The 18736-nt window shown below is 37.4% G+C and overlaps 1 protein-coding gene across 1 annotated transcript; it reads right to left on the minus strand.

Moving 5' to 3' along the window:
• Positions 1-9739: 9739 nt before the first annotated feature.
• On the minus strand, positions 9740-10848 carry LOC113342855 (late embryogenesis abundant protein D-29-like). Its single transcript, XM_026587249.1, has one exon. It carries the CDS (start codon positions 10846-10848, stop codon positions 9784-9786), a length of 1065 nt encoding a protein of 354 aa, XP_026443034.1. The 3' UTR covers positions 9740-9783.
• Positions 10849-18736: the final 7888 nt, after the last annotated feature.

Consider the following 18736-nt stretch of genomic DNA (forward strand, 5'->3'; position numbering starts at 1 on the left):
TTCGTCCTTATTATGGTGTTTTGTGTGTTTGTAGGTATTTTTTTGGAAATAAATAATTTTGGAAAAATCGGCTCGAAAAATTATGCGGAGCATCCCCGGAGGACATTTGTTATTCGGACTCTCTGCTTTGGATAAGGGACACCCACTTGATAAGGGGTGACAAATTGCTATTCGCACCCCTGAACTGGATAGGGAGAGGTCATCTTCTTTGTTTGAATTTGGTTTTGGCGGGAATACTTAATGCAGACGCTGTTGATTTTGGGTCGGATTGTTGGAGGGATTTCAGCGAGATTCAATCGCTAGAAACGGTTGGGCTGGGCCTGAATACACTAGACAGGGTATATGCAAGCGATTTGATCGAGTAACTTGGGACAGAAATCCGAGTTTGGAAGTAAATAGGGGACCGAGATATTTTAGAAGATTATGTTAATTACGGAAGCTGTGTGAAGATTTGGAGAAGATATTAGGGAAGATATTCTCTCATGATATTATACGAACAATTTAAGACAATCCAGAGACGCGTAGAAGAGTTAAACAGGGAAGAAAATCCCATATCCTGCATGAAATACAAAGAAAATATTCCCGACGTTAATGGAGATTTCTGGGAGTTATTGTGAAGATTTGAAGGCATTAAACAGTATAAATAGGCTCTTTGGGTCTACTAGAGAGGGTGTCGAGAGTCTGGGGGGCTGAGGAGACCCAGAGAAGAAGAAATTCGAGTTTTCCCAAACTCGGTTTCTGCTGTTGCTGCTGCTGATGAACATGAAGAACACGAAGAACAGACCTGCAACAGCAGTCGTTTTTCTACAGTGATAATGACTCACACATGTGGGTCGTACATCAGGCAGTCTTATTTTCCACAACGTTTGCGACACAGCCGCAGCAGTCTTATTTTGTCACTGAGGGTCGTAGGTCTCTGGTTTTATTGTATTTCTCATATTCTCATCATTTGTAAACCATTTTTGAGCCATAATAAATTATTTTGAGAGCATTTTTACTATGATGAGTTAAACCCCAACACTAGGACGACGGCGGAGGCCGAGCTTCATACATGGGTAATTTTATTAATTCTTTTTAAGACTTTTGCATTAAAAATTAATTGAAATATGATTTGATTAAATTGGGTGTTATTTGATTAGATGGGTCATTCTTAGCTTAGGTGATTTGATGTTCCATGCTTAACATTTACAATCAATGTTTTGAGAATCCACTTTGGCAAAATAAGAGTCCATATATGTGTTGAGCGATTATTGTTGAGAATAAATCATTGAGCCCTATGTTTTTGTATATAATTTTGATAAATCTAAAAATCCTTCACCTTCACAAGTATTAGATTTCGAACCTTCATTACTACAACCCACGAAAAATCATAAATCATTTTGGCGCCGCCGACGCGGATTTGTGCTTAGGTAGAATTTTTAGGTTTTTATTATTTTATTTTTTTTACTATTATTTGTTCCTTTTTACGTTTCTTTTTGTGTCTTTGATTTACAGGTTCGAAGTGGAATACTAAGGACCTGGGAACAAAAAGCTTAAAGCTAAAAGCTAAAAGCTAAAAGAGAAGAAAAAAAAAAGACATAATTTTTTTTAGGATTATTTTTTTTTGTATGTAGCTTTTATTTAATTTTTTTAGAATTTGTAAATAGGCTTTATTTTTCATAATTTTTGTAATTTTTGGACTTTTTATTTGGACTTTATTCTGGACAATTGGACTTTATTCTTTTTTTTAACCCTACGGAAGGGTATTATTAAAAAAAATAAAAAATTATATAAACTATGTGCAGGGAAGGACGACGATTACAATATCGTCTCGGCCCCTCGGTTTCGTACATGACATAGGAGTCGTGGACCGAGTCGACTTCAACGGTTCATCCCCCGTTTGGTACGGGAGGTAAGTCCATCGAAACACTCGCGAATCTCCTGTCAGCGGGTTTACTGTATTCCTTAAGGTGATTCATTGATTGAGGACGAATTTGGACTGTTTTTGAATTCCTAGTAAAGGGAAAGGCCTGACCAATACAAGATAAGGGTTCGGATTTCATCACCGCTCCCTTCTTGCCCGCCTTAGGAAAACGAAACCTAACGCGAACCCAATCTTTAAAATTTGGAATAGAATGAGACCGATAGGGTAACGAGCTTAATAGGAAACTCGTTCGAAAAATATTGGTTGCTCTTTAAGCACACTTCAAAGTTCATGATGGTTTCTGTGAGTTGAATGCGTGACTGCGCCGCCTTCTAATGCGGTGAGGCCTTGGGTATCAAAGCTCTACTAAGCTTCCCTCGCCTTGATTCAACTTACATTAGCTCGGATTGATTCCAGAGGGGTTTTCTCAAATTGCAACGAATTCCCTTTCGAAAGAACTACAATAATGAGTGAACTCTCTATAGAGGAATCCCTCAAGCTGATGGATGAGACGAACGAAAGACTTGCTCGAAATAATCTTACTTTCCAATATAGTGTATCCAATAATACCCTTGAGAATGAAGATAGTTATTCAAATAATCAAGATGACGAGGTTAGAATTGGTAACACTACTTGTTTTGATGAGGTTCGACCTTTTTCATGTTATTATAATGAGGACTGTGATGAGGATAGTATTGATGAAGAATCTGAAATATGTAGGCATAGTGATCAGGAGTCTAGTAATCCAATTGAGATGTATAGTGATTATATTATTTCTAATTCAAATCCAAATAATTTTTATGATTATTCACCTATTCAAAAGGACGAGGATTTGATTAGGGATACCACCGTTTTAGAAGATGTATATTTTCCTTTTGATTACGAAGCCGATAGTGGTTTAGAGGAACGGGTTCATTTCGAAAATACTGTTTTAGAGTCTAGCGACTTAGAAACAATAGTCTTGGAAGAACAAGATAGACCCGTAGAGATGAGTAAAGATGCACTACCTGATAATAACTTAGAAGAATCTCTTGAATATTTTAAGGACTCTGAAGATACGGAAATTCAAGAAATAATAGAGGTCTATCTAGAGACACTGAAAACTCTAAGTTTGGGGGTGATTATCACTTCCCTAGTGCCTTACCTTTAACTCTCAGAAAGTCCCCACACTTAGGACTTGATATCTGTGCCTCGACCATTTTATAAGATTACCTTCATACTCGTTTTACCGAGCTTAATGATGTCCATGAAGGAGTTCAGTTATTAGAAAGCCATCCTCTGGTTGATGTGGTTTTCCCAGGCTATGATACCCAGATTGACTTTGTTTTCCCACCAAATAGTTTTCTTCCAACTGTGGGAACGTTTCAAATGAGTCGAATATTAAGTTCTGAGACTAAGCCTAAGTACTTTAGGTTAATAGAATCGACACATTTTCCTAAGAATGACCACTACTCTCACTGTGGTCAACTATGTAAGTCATATCTGATTGACTTAGAGGATCCGCAATTATTTAGGTTATTACTTTGTGATTCTAAGTTCGTATTTGAGTTTTTACAGACTCTAAGACCTAGTGATTCGGATCCCATCTATGAAGAAACGCAACCAATGAAAATATTCTATTTAGACCCTTTCATAGAACCTGAACCGCAATTAGCGATAATTTTCAGGAAACTAGGTAAGGGCATGCTATTCTTGTCCACTTTCTTGGTTCATTGCAGTTTCCTTTGGTCAGCTCTATTTAGTTTTGAAGACCCACAGTTATTTCGACTGTTACTTTATAGTTCGAGTTGACTAATCCTTTCCTAAGTATGGCTGAAGACTTTAAACTTAGCACTTCTTGGGAGGTATCCCATGCTCATGCAACACGGTAATATCTTTCCTTAACTCTTTCGCTTCAAATGGTAACAGTTTCTCCTTGTTCATGCTTTTAGTTTCATCTTTAGAACATTGAGGACAATGTTAGATTTAAGTTTGGGGGTATGGGAGAAACTTTTTAGTTGCAATTATTAAACTCCAGAGCCTAGAAATTTATGCCTATTAAGGTTTGCACTAACCAATCTAAGTGGATGGGAACATCTTGGTTATAGGAGTTGAGGAACCAATCTGATTAGATGCGAACATCGAAAGAGTCTATTCATAAAAGCATAGAGCTCAGGTGTTAGAAATAACATGATAGTTGCACCATATCTCGTTGAGTCCTTTTCACTTCTATTTTTATTTTGTTTTTAAACTATGTTTCTATAAGTGATAGGTGGGGCCCACGATTCAAGTTGTTACCAATGCTAGGGTGAATTAGAGTGATTGAGATACCATGAAAAAAAAATGGTAGTTACCAAAAAGTCGACCACTTGTACCCTTGTATATGCCAGTTGTGTTAACCTAGAGTTAGGTTATCGACCACTGGTACCCTTGTATATGACAGTGTGTTGATATTAGTCAGACTAGTATATCAATCCATTAGGATAGGTTCATTTTGGCGAAGGCCTTCAGACAGATATGGGAAACGCCGTTCACTTAGTAAACATCAAAACCATCTATGTTTTTCTATATCCATCTCTTAATCTTTCCATGTGATTAGTTTGACTCCGAATATGATGTCCATAGTGCAACTATCTTAGTAGAGCTCTGTCACTTATATGAATTTTAGTATGCTTGAGTGAAAACTTGTGTACAGTAATTGGAATTTCGCATCAGGGTACTTCCTCCTATAATTAATAAGTATGCCAACCAAGGAGGTTCTTTAGTGATTTCCAAGATTTTGCGTAGATAGTTAGGGTCTGGAGTAAAGGTTTTGTGGGTACACCTCTGGTAAACCCTCCGGAGACAACACTCCACTACTAGGGCCACCTAGGGGTTCAAATGATTTTCCTTTCTAGAATAAATTTGCTCGAGGACTAGCAAATAATAAGTTTGGGGGTATTTGATAGACGCATTTATGTGTCTATTTTCATCTATTTTGTGTATTTTGTTAGTACTCGTTTTCGTCCTTATTATGGTGTTTTGTGTGTTTGTAGGTATTTTTTTGGAAATAAATAATTTTGGAAAAATCGGCTCGAAAAATTATGCAGAGCATCCCCGGAGGACATTTGTTATTCGGACTCTCTGCTTTGGATAAGGGACACCCACTTGATAAGGGGTGACAACTTGCTATTCGCACCCCTGAACTGGATAGGGGGAGGTCATCTTCTTTGTTTGAATTTGGTTTTGGCGGGAATACTTAAGGCGGACGCTGTTGATTTTGGGACGTATTGTTGGAGGGATTTCAGCGAGATTCAATTGCTAGAAACGGTTGGGCTGGGCCTGAATACACTAGACAGGGTATATGCAAGCGATTTGATCGGGTAACTTGGGCCAGAAATCCGAGTTTGGATGTAAACAAGGGACCGAGATATTTTAGAAGATTATGTTAATTACGGAAGCTGTGCGAAGATTGGGAGAAGATATTTGTGAAGATATTCTCTCATGATATTATACGAACAATTTAAGACAATCCAGAGACGCGTAGAAGAGTTAAACAGGGAAGAAAATCCCATATCCTGCATGAAATACAAAGAAAATATTCCCGACATTAATGGAGATTTCTGGGAGTTATTGTGAAGATTTGAAGGCATTAAACAGTATGAATAGGCTCTTTGGGTCTACTAGAGAGGGTGTCGAGAGTCTGGGGGGCTGAGGAGAGCCAGAGAAGAAGAAATTCGAGTTTTCCCAAACTCGGTTTCTGCTGCTGCTGCTGCTGATGAACATGAAGAACACGAAGAACGTACCTGCAACAGCAGTCGTTTTTCTACAGTGATAACGACTCACACATGTGGTTCGTACATCAGGCGTCTTATTTTCCACAGCATTTGCGACACAGCCGCAGCAGTCTTATTTTATCACTGAGGGTCGTAGGTCTCTGGTTTTATTGTATTTCTCATATTCTCATCATTTGTAAACCATTTTTGAGCCATAATAAATTATTTTGAGAGCATTTTTACTATGATGAGTTAAACCCCAACACTGGGACGACGGAGGAGGCCGAGCTTCATACATGGGTAATTTTATTAATTCTTTTTAAGACTTTTGCATTAAAAATTAATTGAAATATGATTTGATTAAATTGGGTGTTATTTGATTAGATGGATCATGCTTAGCTTAGGTGATTTGATGTTCCATGCTTAACATTTACAATCAATGTTTTGAGAATCTACTTTGGCAAAATAAGAGTCCATATATGTTTTGAGCGATTATTGTTGAGAATAAACCATTGATCCCTATGTTTGCGAGTAAAAAAGTTCTAAATTCGTACTTTTATGGGGTCAACATGCCATGAAAAAAGCTAAACTAAGACTTATGCACTTCCTTGGAACTGCCAAGGGATGTATTCCTTTAATTCCTTGGATTCTTTCACCAGCGATGTATGATTCGTCGTGTTGTTGTTTCGGCACTTTCCAAGCCAACATGAACCTCAAACAACTTCCTCCATACATCAAAGATGTTACTTGGGAGTTTATGATTTTTCCGCTGTCGGACTCACAAGACAATAACTAAGATCAAAATATGAAGAGAAGTACGAAAGATGCTACGAAAACGAAAATTGAGACCTGAAAACAGACTCGGCTAGAGACAAGACTAGTCGACTGTTCATATTCAACCCAGCTGAAAATGTTTGCTAACAACTCAACTTTCTCAACAAAAACTTAACTATACCAGTAGAACTTAAACCAAACGACTATAAACAGACTTCTGCCGAGCAGAGTTCATCCCCTAGCGTCAACTAACACGCAAAGCGTTTTTAGGAGCTTTTGGATCGTCTCTGCCAGTACATGCAGTCAAGGTATCCGGAGAACTTAGACGTTCCCCTTAGTCGGCGCCAGAATGTAGTGGCGTAAAAAACTACATCCAATGAAGTATAAGATGATTTAACACAAAGTGAAGATACACAAGAAAATGTAGACACAAGGATATACGTGGTTCAGTATGATTACCTACGTCCACGGGGTGAAAGGATGAATGTTCTTATTTCTCTTCTTTGGTTACAAGTTGCTCTCTCCTTCTCAAATGGTGAAGCTCTCACAACTCAAGTTTAATGCCTTGTTTTTTTCTCTCTTTACAACCTATCTCTCTCTCTCTCGACCTTCCCTTATATTTATAGGCCAAAGTCGACATACAACAAAATTACAATGTTGGTCATATTACATCATTTTAGTTGTTCTCTATCGGACCTTCACTGATTGCCCGACTTCCTGGTTTGACCGATAGTTCTTCACCCGAGACCGAGTATGTATCGCCTGGTTAGCACGATGTCACCTTTCTTTCTTCTCCCTCCTTTGTTTGACCATCTTCCTTCGTCTGACCGAGTGCTTTCTGATTGTTCGCCCGACCCGTCAGAGGATAAGGGTCACATCACATCAGACACCTATTGGGCCATCACGTCCGACCCACGTGATACCTCGCTCTTTGCACCGTTTGGTTCTATCCTGTGCTTCGCGGCTCTTTTCTCTTTGGTGTATCATAGCTTAGGATCTTGCCACCTAGCCCTGTGGATTATCTACACCTATAGTTATCTACGCCTTTACCTCCCAGTTCATTTAATCCTTTGGGAAACAGTCAGAAGACATGCTAATTGTTCAAGAAACTACTGTATCAGTTGTTCAATTGTAGGTTTTTGTGGAAGTTCATTATAAGAACGTGTGGATTTGAGTTGTTGCTTTGAGGTTTGTAGACCAGGATACTTGTGGTGTGTCTGTATACTAGATGTATGAATAATCAATACAGAAAGAAAAAAAAATGCGTGTCATCCGTCGTAACAAGGGCCAAGGTTCTTGTATACAGGAAAAAGAAATACAAAAAGAAAAAAAAAAATTGTGTCATCCGTCAGTCATGTGTGTCATCCATCATAACAAGGGTCAGGTGCCACGGCTGGCACATCGGCTGACATCATCCCAGGGCGTGCTCTTTATCGGATGTCCCCAATTGGAAGAACTCAGGGAGCAGACAAAGCTATTTAAATCAATCTCTGTTTTACAATATGGGTAATGTGGGACTAATTGAACAAACCAATCAATGTCCAGAAAAGAAAAGAAAAAGGAGTACTCGGTTTTTTTCTTTTTAGAAATCGAAGTACTTGGTTTCTCGAAACGGTGACTTTTTGCTTATTCCCTTGTCATTTAAAATGTTTGTCCTTTCTGTTGGTGAAGAAATTACGAAAATGTTACACACACCGAAAGATGGAAACCGTGATGTGCACCGAGCATGTGCTGTGAGAGAAAAAGTAGTGGTGGGTCCCACTTTTGGCCCATCCCCTGCAAATCTCCCCAGGACTGCCTAACAGCTAGGGCTGTTCATGGTCGGTTTTGGTTCGGTTTCTAGCCAAACCAAAACCGAAACCAATACTATTGGCTTCTAAAAATCTAAACCAAACCAATCCATTAATCATTGGTTCGGTTTCCAAATGGTTCCAGTTGGTTTCGGTTTGTCCCAGTGGTTTTTTGTTAACCAATAATTATGTCAAACCAAAAAAAAAATACACAAATTTACAGATAAAAAAATCATAGTTGCCGATAGTATTGGTTTACACAAATATACAGACAAAAAAAATAAAAAATAAAAAAATATCAAGAATAGTTAAAGCTTACTCTAATTCTAGAGATCAAAAGAAGATATATAATATATCTTAATTTAGTTATTGACAAATAAAAAAGAAGGAAGACGGGAAGAAAAAAGTCGAGTAGCAGCAGCTGTAGTTGGGGGTGGAGAAGGGAGGCGGATGAGAGAAGGAGAAAGAGAAAGAGGGAGAGTATCATAATGAAATATTAGATTTAGGGTTTCTATTTATCCTCTAAATCAATGGGTAGAATCTAATACTTGTAAATCGACGGTAGAAACTAAGTTTAAAAATTAATCGGTTTTCCAATGGTTTTTGGTTCGGTTTTAGAGGTCAAACCAAGCCAAAACCAACACTATCGGTTTTCCACTTTCTACACCGTAACCAATCCATTAGTAAATGGTTCGGTTTGGTTTCTTCCTAATTGGTCTGGTTTGGTCCGGTTCCAACGGAAAACCGAAACCATGTTCAGCCCTACTAACAGCCCTTGGATTTCTTGCGGTGCATAACGTGATACACACTTTCGGCGTGTGTATCATTACTCAAGAAATTATAGGTTATTAGAAGATCTTGGTGATTATATATGCGAGAAAATTTAGAATGGCCGGAGTTGATTCTTTTACGGAGGTGGTAGGCAGTTAGGGTTCGCCATATATATGTGTGAAAAATGTCTGTCCAGGACCTTCCGTATTTGGTGAAGAGCAACCAAATATTTGGGTCGTTGGAAAATAGTTGCCCGACTGTTAAAGCAGCCAAAATTTTGTGGTCATGTTAAGACTTTGGTCGCATAAGCTATGTTTTCTTGTAGTGCTATAATTATAATTACGTAAGATTGCATGCGTAACTGAGAAATCCTTAATGTCGTTGATCAATTGCAGAACCTCATGTCACTATTTTACTCCCTAAAAACTTTCGGATGTTAGGAACAAGTCATAGGATTATGAACAGCGAGAAGAACTATGTTCTGGTAACTTTGACGGATTCTTCTTTTGGGAATCAAGAGAATTAGTACTTTAAATTCGTTTGGGCAATTTTAGCAACTTTCCATTGTTGTCCATCCCGGTTAGGATACCTGACTTTCACCCAGGTGACCCGGGTTCAAAACCCGGCAATGGAAAATTTTTGTTTTTTTGAAAAGTTTCTGCTTACTTCTCCTCTATGGAATCTTTTTGTTTTTTTAATTTGTACTTTCTCCTCTACAGTCAATAGTTGCCCAAAAAAAAAAGTTCTAAATATATAGAGATACAAGAGACACTAATGGCACATTGGCATTGGTGGTGTTGTATATGATTTCTCAGAGTTCGGCGTCATGAATTTTGCCATCTTGTGTTGTTTTTTGTTTAGTAGGTGAAAGTTTCTCTTTAGCTTTCTCCATGGTTTCACCAGCTTTAGCTTTAGCAGCATCAAAACTTCCTCTGGCCTTTTCTTTTGCCCATTCAATTTGCTCTTCAGCTTCATCAATAGCTGACCCTGCCATTTCTTGAGCTTTGTCTTTCCCTTCCATTGCAACATTACCAGCATAATCTGCACTTTGTTTCGCTTTATCCTTTGCTCCTCCAGCCATTTCTTGAACCTTTTCTGCACCTTTCTTTGTTGTTTCTCCAACATAACTAGTCCCTTGTTTTGTTGATTCTTTCACTTCCCCTCCTTTTTCCATTGCTGCACCTGTCATGTCTTGCACCTTCTCTTTCCCTGAGTTCACGGCACTACCCACATAGTTACTTCCTTGCTTCGCCTTTTCCATCGTTTCTCCTGCCATTCCTTGTGCTTTGTCCTTCCCCACACTTCCCACATAGTCACTTCCTTGCTTTGCTTTTTCCATCCTTTCACCTGCCATTCCCTGTGCCGCATTCTTTGTAACATCACTCACATAATTGGTTCCTTGTTTTGCAGAATCTTTCGCTTCTTCAGCCATTTCTTGAGCATTTTCTTCACCATTTGCAGCTACATTACCCACATAGTCAGTACTTTGTTTGGATTTTTCTTTTGCTTCTCCTGCTTTGTCCATGGCTTCTCCAGCCATTCCTTGAGCTTTTTCTTTACTTTTTCCAGCAACATCTTTTGTTGTTTCTTTCACATCTGAGTCTTGTTTAAATCCTAGACCTTCTGTCAGTTTTTCTTTTCCCCAAGACTCGGTTCCTTCTTTTGCTTCATGTGATGTTTCTTCAATCTTGTGCTTAATTTGCTCTGATTTCTCATTTGAATCCTTGAGAATACCAGACCCTTTTTCATTCTCCTCAACCAGAGGAGTATCAACCACTACTTTACAACTGCAGTAAGTTGTAGCAAATACCAGCACTAAGAACAAGAAGAAAAATTGAAGATTATAGCCATTGCTAAACCTCGAAGAAGAACCCATTTAAAGAAAATTTGGAGGAAAAACTCAAAAAGGTGAGTATCACTGATCAAAAGAAGTAGAAAAACTTTGGTTTATTTCACTTCTTTATCTTGCAAGAAATTTTGCTTTGAGATGAATGATATGACAGAGAAGAGAATGTTTAAAGTTTTTTTGATCGAGAGAGAAAAGACGATATGGTTAAGATTGACAACCCTAAGTCAACCATAGTCAACCCTTGATTTTGAACCCTTTTTTTTTTTTGATTCGATCTGTTCTTTTTCTTTCAACCCTTTGTTTTAATCCTCTGGATTTACCCTTAGTAGATTGATTTTCGGTCCAACTCTGATGTTTTTATATGTCTCCTTTTTTTATTTTACCATAATTTTCAATTTTTCATTTTCCCCTATATATTTGTCAATCTCTGGTTCTAATTGGTTTGTTCTCCCTTTAATGGCAGCTTAATCTCCTCACTGCATGTTGCCACGCACTGGTGTTGCAGTAATGTCCCATCACATCTTGAGGTATAATTATAGTTGGCAGTTTCCAAGTTGGCATAATCAAAGTTGGCTTTTTATTGCAGTGGTGCATCTTATTTTCATCCTCATCGGTTTCTCTCAATCTTATCTAATCTGAGTTACTATAATGATTCTCCTGCTTCACTTTTAGGGAAAAGTGTTCTGGTTGTTGTCTTTACTTGGTCAGGATCTTTGGTGTCTACACAAATGTATTTGACACATCCTACAATTTTTCAACCATACCTATCTACCATACTTATCTAACTAAGAATTTGACACATCCTGCAAATTTTCCTTATAAATACTACCTCAAACAATTTCAGTTTCTTTATATCCTTCTCTGTTATTACAACATCTTACTTTTCTTCACCCTTATGGCTAGAGCATCGGTGAATAACAATTCTGAACAGATGCAAGAAGTTTCAATCAGTGAAGAACCTATTAGAAGAAGGGTTGTTATGCACTCAAATACTGCAATCCTAAATGGAATTCGAGATTGGAGATATTGTCTTGCTGGTAAACTTTATGCCCCTGGTGTTATGATATGGCAAGATGCTGAACGAGCTGCCAGATTCATTTGGCCCCATCTGAGAAGGCACAATCAATGGTTGGTTCAGGTGCGTAGTTTGGAACCTAATGTCTATGTTATCAAATTTCAAGATAATGATGATAAAGAAGCTATTTTGTTTGGTGGGGCGTGGAATTTTGATGGTTATTTGATAGTCTTAAAAGATTGGAATTTAACAATGGACTATCATCTCTTAGATTTCTCGGTTTCTCCTTACTGTCTAGAATATAAGTACCTCTTACCTGAATTCACATATGCTGATATTTTGAGAATGCTTGGTAATATCGTTGGAGAAGTTAGAGTGGTTGAGCCTGATGGTGTTAGTCCTCCTACTTCCTCAAAATACAGAGCTTTAATTCTTATTAATGTGAACACTCCTCTTATAACTGGTATTACTGCCGCTAATGCTGCTGGTGTCACTAGGTGGATTGGTTTATTTTATGAAAAACATCCTTACAGACTTTGCTCTGAGTGTAAGGTACCTAATCATGAAGAAAATGACTGTGCTGATATGACTAATTGAAGACGTGAAATGGAAGAGACTGTAAGAGGATTTGGTTTCGCTAAGACGGTTTTACCTCCTCAACGAAATCCTCAGCAACAAGCTCAACTCTTTTTACAATATGGTACTCAACGGAGAAACAGACTGTGTCAACCAACTACTCTAGAACAGCCGAGGCCTTTTGATGGAATGCGCCTATCCCTCTTCTCGGTTACTGATTTTGATGCTGCAACTTCATCATCCTACCATGATCAGTCTCATATTTCCTCTTCCATAAGGCCATATTCTACTCTGACAAGCGAGGGTGCTAGTTCGAGTGGTATGAAGAAGCGATATCGTCGACCCCCAACTTTGGTTATAACTCCTGAGAATCAACTTGAAGATGCTGAGTTTGATAGAGATATTATTATTGTTGGAGAAAATTCTTCTATTCAAGATGATACTGCTACCATTGAAGAGAATAATGTTTGGTACATTGCTGCAGCACATGCCCTTAATGCACAGAACAAAACTGATGCATGGCAACAGGTGTTTTTCTCAACTCGTTTTTCTTTATTGATTTTTCACTCTTTCCTTAATCTGTGTTGTTTTTTCCCTACCTTTTTATCTATCTTTTTCATTATTTACAACATGAAAATTCTGTCTTGGAACTGTCAAGGTATTGGAAAACCTCATACTAGAGACTATCTTAGTTTCTGTTTAACCAATAATGATCCAGATATTTTTTTCTTGTGCGAAACCAAAGCTTAGCCCAATAATATGCGACTATATCTCTCTAGAACTAATTACCCTAATTATTGGTTTGATCCTTCTTTGGGCCTTTCTGGTGGTATTGCTCTTGCCTGGAAACAAGGAATTGATGTTGAAATAATGCACACTACCTCTGATACAATACATGCTATTGTACACACTCACGATAATAACTTGGATTTTTTAGTCACTTTTATGTATGGAGTGTGTGATGTTGTAGGCAATAACAATCAGTGGAAATATTTGCTTGATATGTATCCTTCTGTTGATCTCCCGTGGGTTTTGTTAGGCGACTTGAACTTCACTATGAATGACTCTGAAACCCATAGTATTAATGCATCTCATACTCATCATGCTAGACATGTTAGGAATTTTATTCAGCAAATGGGTCTCATTGATTTGGGTTATTCAGGAGCTGACACTACTTGGTCGAATCATAGAGATGGAGATGCTCATGTCTCTGTTAGATTAGACAGAGCCTTAGTGAACTGTTGTTGGATAAATAATTATAGTAATGCTCATCTGCAACATTTAGTTCCCATTGTTTCAGATCACAGTCCTATTTTGTTACATACTGTCCCTAGTGCTAGAAAACACACTCCTTTTAAGCTATACAAGTGCTGGTTCCAAGTGGCCTCTTGCAAAGACACAATCAATCAAAGTTGGCAACATCAATTTAATGGCTCTCCTTCTTTTCAGTTATCAAGTAAGTTAAAATTCACTAGATTTCAGTTGCAATTGTGGAAAAAATTCTCTTTTGGGAATATTGAGTGCAATCTTCATAATATTGAGAATCAACTGCAACGTTGTTATGATGATAATTTGCCAGCTTCTCATTCTTTGATTCGACAGTTAAGTTCTTCTCTTCAACAGTGGCTAATAATCCAGAAAGAATTCTTTATGCAAAAGGAAGGTGACAAATTTCTTGAAGCAGATAGGAATTCATCATATTTTCACTCAATGGGTAATTTCAATAAAAAGAGATCCAACATTCAGGCTATTCAAGGGCCTTTGGGTATTTGGTATGATGATCGGAGTAACATCGAGTCTATTTTTCTTAACCAGTTTGTGAATATTTCTTTTACTTCTAAACCGCAGATTAATCAAGATATTTTGCAGCTGTTTACTCCTTGTATCACAGAAGACCAAAACTTTCAGCTTATATGAATTCCTGATGCTCAAGAAATTAAGGATGTTGTCTTTCAGATTAGAACTTGGGCTTCTCCAGGTAATGACGGCTTCCAAGCTGCTTTCTATCAGCAATGCTGGGAGACAGTTGGAGCTGAGGTAATCTCTATGGTTCAGTTTTTTTTTTACCTTCAAGCATATGCTCAAGGCTATAAATCATACATATCAAGTTCTGATACCCAAAACTCATAACCCTCAAACACCAGCTGACTACAGACCAATTAGTCTGTGCAATGTTAGTTACAAAATCATCTCAAAAATTTTGGCGAACCGTCTTAAACCTTTATTTCCTGTCATTATTTCTCGTACTCAAACTGCCTTTGTTACCGGCAGACATATCCATGATAATGTTATTATAGCACAGGAGATTCTGCATAGTATGAAAATCAAGAATATAAATAAGGCTTTGGTAGGTTTAAAGTTAGATATGTCGAAAGCATTCGACCGGGTAGAATGGTCTTTTTTATTATCAATTTTTCGCCAAATGGGTTTTCATGAAGATTGGATTTCTTTGATTGATCAGTGCATATCCACGAAAAATATTTCTATACTTATCAATGGTACTCCTAGCTCTTCATTCTGTCCATCCCGCGGCTTACGACAAGGAGACCCTTTGTCTCCTTATTTATTTTTGTTCATCATGGAATCGTTTTCTAGACTTTTACAACATAATGTTGATTCTGGTCTTCTCAATGGTATTAAAATTAACCAACATTGTCTTCCTATCAATCATCTGTTTATTGCAGATGATTGTTTGTTATTCTTTCAAGCCAATTCTGCTCAAATGAATCATCTTAGACATCTGATTCAATCTTTTGGACAAGCCTCTGGACAGGTTATTAACATGCAGAAGTCAACTTTGTTTTTTGGTAAGCACACTTCAATGGCTCACAAGTCTAGTATTTCTAGCATTCTTAATATGAAAGTTTTGGGGGTGGGTGAAAAATATTTGGGCATTCCTCTTTTGATGCATAGATCAAGACAAAAAAATTGTAAAGGTATTCTTGATAGCATGACTAACCGGTTACAGGGATGGCATAGTAAAATGGTTAACCAAGCAGGAAGAAAAACTCAAGTGAATGCAGTGCTGAGTACAATGGGAATGTTTCAAATGCAGATCCTTAAATTGCCAGAAACAACAATTCATCAAATGGACAGCATCCAAAGGCGTTACTGGGGGAATAATTTTACCACTGATCATCCACGACAACTTATTGGATGGAAAAAGGTATGTACTCCTAAAAGATTTGGAGGTCTAGGTCTTAAAAATTTAACCAATTACAATTTAGCTCTTCTTGCGAAATTGGCCTGGCAATTATTACATAATCAAGATGCTATTTGGGAAAAATTGTTGAAAGGTAAATATTTTCCTCATAATGATCTGCAATTCTTCCCTCCACCGGAAACTAACAATTCAAGTTGGGTATGGCAGAGTATATGTGTTGGGCTTGAAATTGTTCTTAGAAATCCAAAATGGCAAGTAGGTAATGGTACTCGCATCAATATCTGGACTGCCAATTGGATTCCTTCCATGCAGACTGCAATTCAAGATTGGAGTGATCTGAATACAAATAATATTCAATGGTTTTCGGAATTATTTGATCCTATAACCCTGCATTGGAATATTCTGCTTCTTCGCCATTTATTTTCTGCAGACCAGGTGAACTCTATTCTCACTATTCCTTTACAATTACATCAGGAAGATAAGTTGGCATGGCCTTTTACTAGTAATGGCATGTTTACAACTGCTTCAGCGTACAAGATGCTTTGTGAAAGGGATTTGCATATGGATATTTCAATGGGTTTATCTCAGCAATTTTGGTTAGCATTCTGGAAATTGAAAGTGCCATACAAGTTTCAAATTTTTATGTGGAAAGGAATACATGATGCTATACCTGTGAAAGCTCGCATCTTTAGGCATCTGAATGCTGATGGTAAAAAATGTGTTCTGTGTAGTATGAATGAAACTGAAAATCTGGACCATTTACTACTTCATTGCTCCTTCTCTCAATCTATATGGAAGACTTTTTTTCCTAATCAGTTCGTTTCCATTGTGCAGCATCCCTCGGTTCTCTCCTGGATTCAGACTTGGCATCTTAAGGGTTCGAATATAACTATCAAACACACACCTCTAGCTGTACACTTAGCTCTATGTATAATGCACTTCATTTGGAAACATAGATGTAGGGCTGTTTTCAGCAATATAACACCCAATCATCGAACTGTCATACATCAGATAAACTCTTACAGGGCACAACATCATTTAGATACATCATTTGTTGCTCATGATCAGTATCATTTACAGAATTGCAACTTACATCTGCCTTGGGTTCCTCCTCCTGTGCAGTTCTTAAATATAAATGTTGATGCTTCATATAATTCTGAATCTTTGTTAGCTGGTATTGGTATTACAACTAGAAATTCTGCAGGGGCCTATGTCATGGGAATAGGAACATTGAAAAGAGCTATAAATGTTGAGCAAGCTGAAGCCTGGGCTATGTTAGAAGCTATGCAAATAGCAGCTTCAACTGGCTGGTCTAATGTCATTTTTGAGACAGACAATCTGAGTATAAGTAACTTTTTACAGCATCAAACTAGTCTTTGTCAGTGGCAGTGTTTACCTCTTCTTAGAAATTGTGTTAATATGTGTAATAGTTACCCTATGTGGTCTTGTGAGTTTGTTTACAGGTCTTGTAATAAAGCTGCAGATGCTTTAGCAAAGGCAGCTCGAAAACAGAATTTATGTGGGAACTGGTGGGGTTATCCACCTGACTTAGTAATTCCTTACATAAATCATGATGTAAGTAATATGTTTATGTAATATAAAGTTTGGCTTTGGTTTAAAAAAAAAAGTCAATAGTTGCCTTTTTAGTTCAAATATAACGATGGTGTATTTAATTAGGTAATTAGTAATAATTAGTTTCTCAGATCCCATGGCCCATGGGGCTGTAATTAATGGTCAAGTTGCATTTTGGTAATCCTCTGTATCAACATACATGTATAGTAATTTAAAAACTTATTATACTATAGTAATTTAAAAACTTATTATACTCCAGTTGTACGTGTGGGGATATTCATTGTTGTATCTTGACTACTTTTGGGGAAGGTAAATGTATTGCTAATAATCAGATGCTTAAACAGACAATATATGCCTAAGTTTTCCTAATCTACTTGAAGTCTCGATTCAATGCTTCCTGATATAGTTGTTACCTGACTGTTTCTTGTAGTAGGAGCATATATATGCAATTATGTAATCTATTGAAATATTCTTGCAAAATTCAGTTCTGGTGTGGTGCCAACAGAACTGGCAGTACTGCTGCCCCCTTCAGAGTGCATTGCAAACAAAAGGTTTTGAGATGAAGCTAGCTAGTTTTGGACTTCAGTGGCTCCACTTATAATGTGGTTTCAACACTGTTCTTTTTGTTGTTACTGCTCCATTGATAATTCAATTCATACACTTGTATGATGAGTTCCTATAAGATGAATAGTTAAATATATTTTGTTTGTATGCTTGAATAAATTTTATTTGTGATAGTTGCTTGAAGGCCAATACAGGTATCCAAACAAACAAACAAATATAAGCAATAACTTAGTAACGCCACATTGAGCTAGATATTTAATGTTGGTGTGGCTCCTTATATATGCAAAGAGCCGGAAAAAAACGAAATGAGCTGCCAAGTAAGGGAAGATTTGGAAATCAATTAAAAAACAAAGTTCATGCCTGCAGCTGATGACAATCCGTTAGAGACAAAAAATCTCAAATGTCTATGATCTGGATTTCATACTTTAACCCGTTGCCTGTTGAGTCCACATGTTTGCTAACAGAAAAGAACGGTTTACTGGTGAGATATCCGTGAGCCTTATAATATATGCAACGAAAACACGTCTATGGTGATCAAGGCTAGTGTTCAGAAGGCTAGCGTCACATGTTTTGAAGGCTTCATATCTCCACAACACTACAACAAGGAGGTTTTTTTTGGTGATATGGTGATCAAGGCTAGTGTCAGTATAAATCCATTTTTGATACCAACCGCTATAATTATGACTTTATTTTTAGGTTACATATCTTTATAAAAATTATGTCACCAGAGCCTTGGTTCTTTTGGGGAAATTTTTTTTTTATTCAAATCAAAATCGTGATTACATGATCGCTTACAAGAATAAGAAAAACATCAAAGTACAAGATAATCAAAACCCTAATACAAATGAAGATATCAATTATAAATAAATCGCAAAGAGAAAGATCCATAAACCGCAAAGATATCCAATTTTTGTAAATGTAATAGGGAAGGATGATGGTATAATCCGGAATCGATTCCGACCATTTCATCGGATTTTCTTCTTTTCAATAAGAGATGCTCCTGTAAGAAAGGAGTAATTCACCCA

This window comes from Papaver somniferum, unplaced genomic scaffold, assembly GCF_003573695.1.
Source record: "Papaver somniferum cultivar HN1 unplaced genomic scaffold, ASM357369v1 unplaced-scaffold_48, whole genome shotgun sequence".
NCBI classification, from domain to species: Eukaryota; Viridiplantae; Streptophyta; class Magnoliopsida; order Ranunculales; family Papaveraceae; genus Papaver; species Papaver somniferum.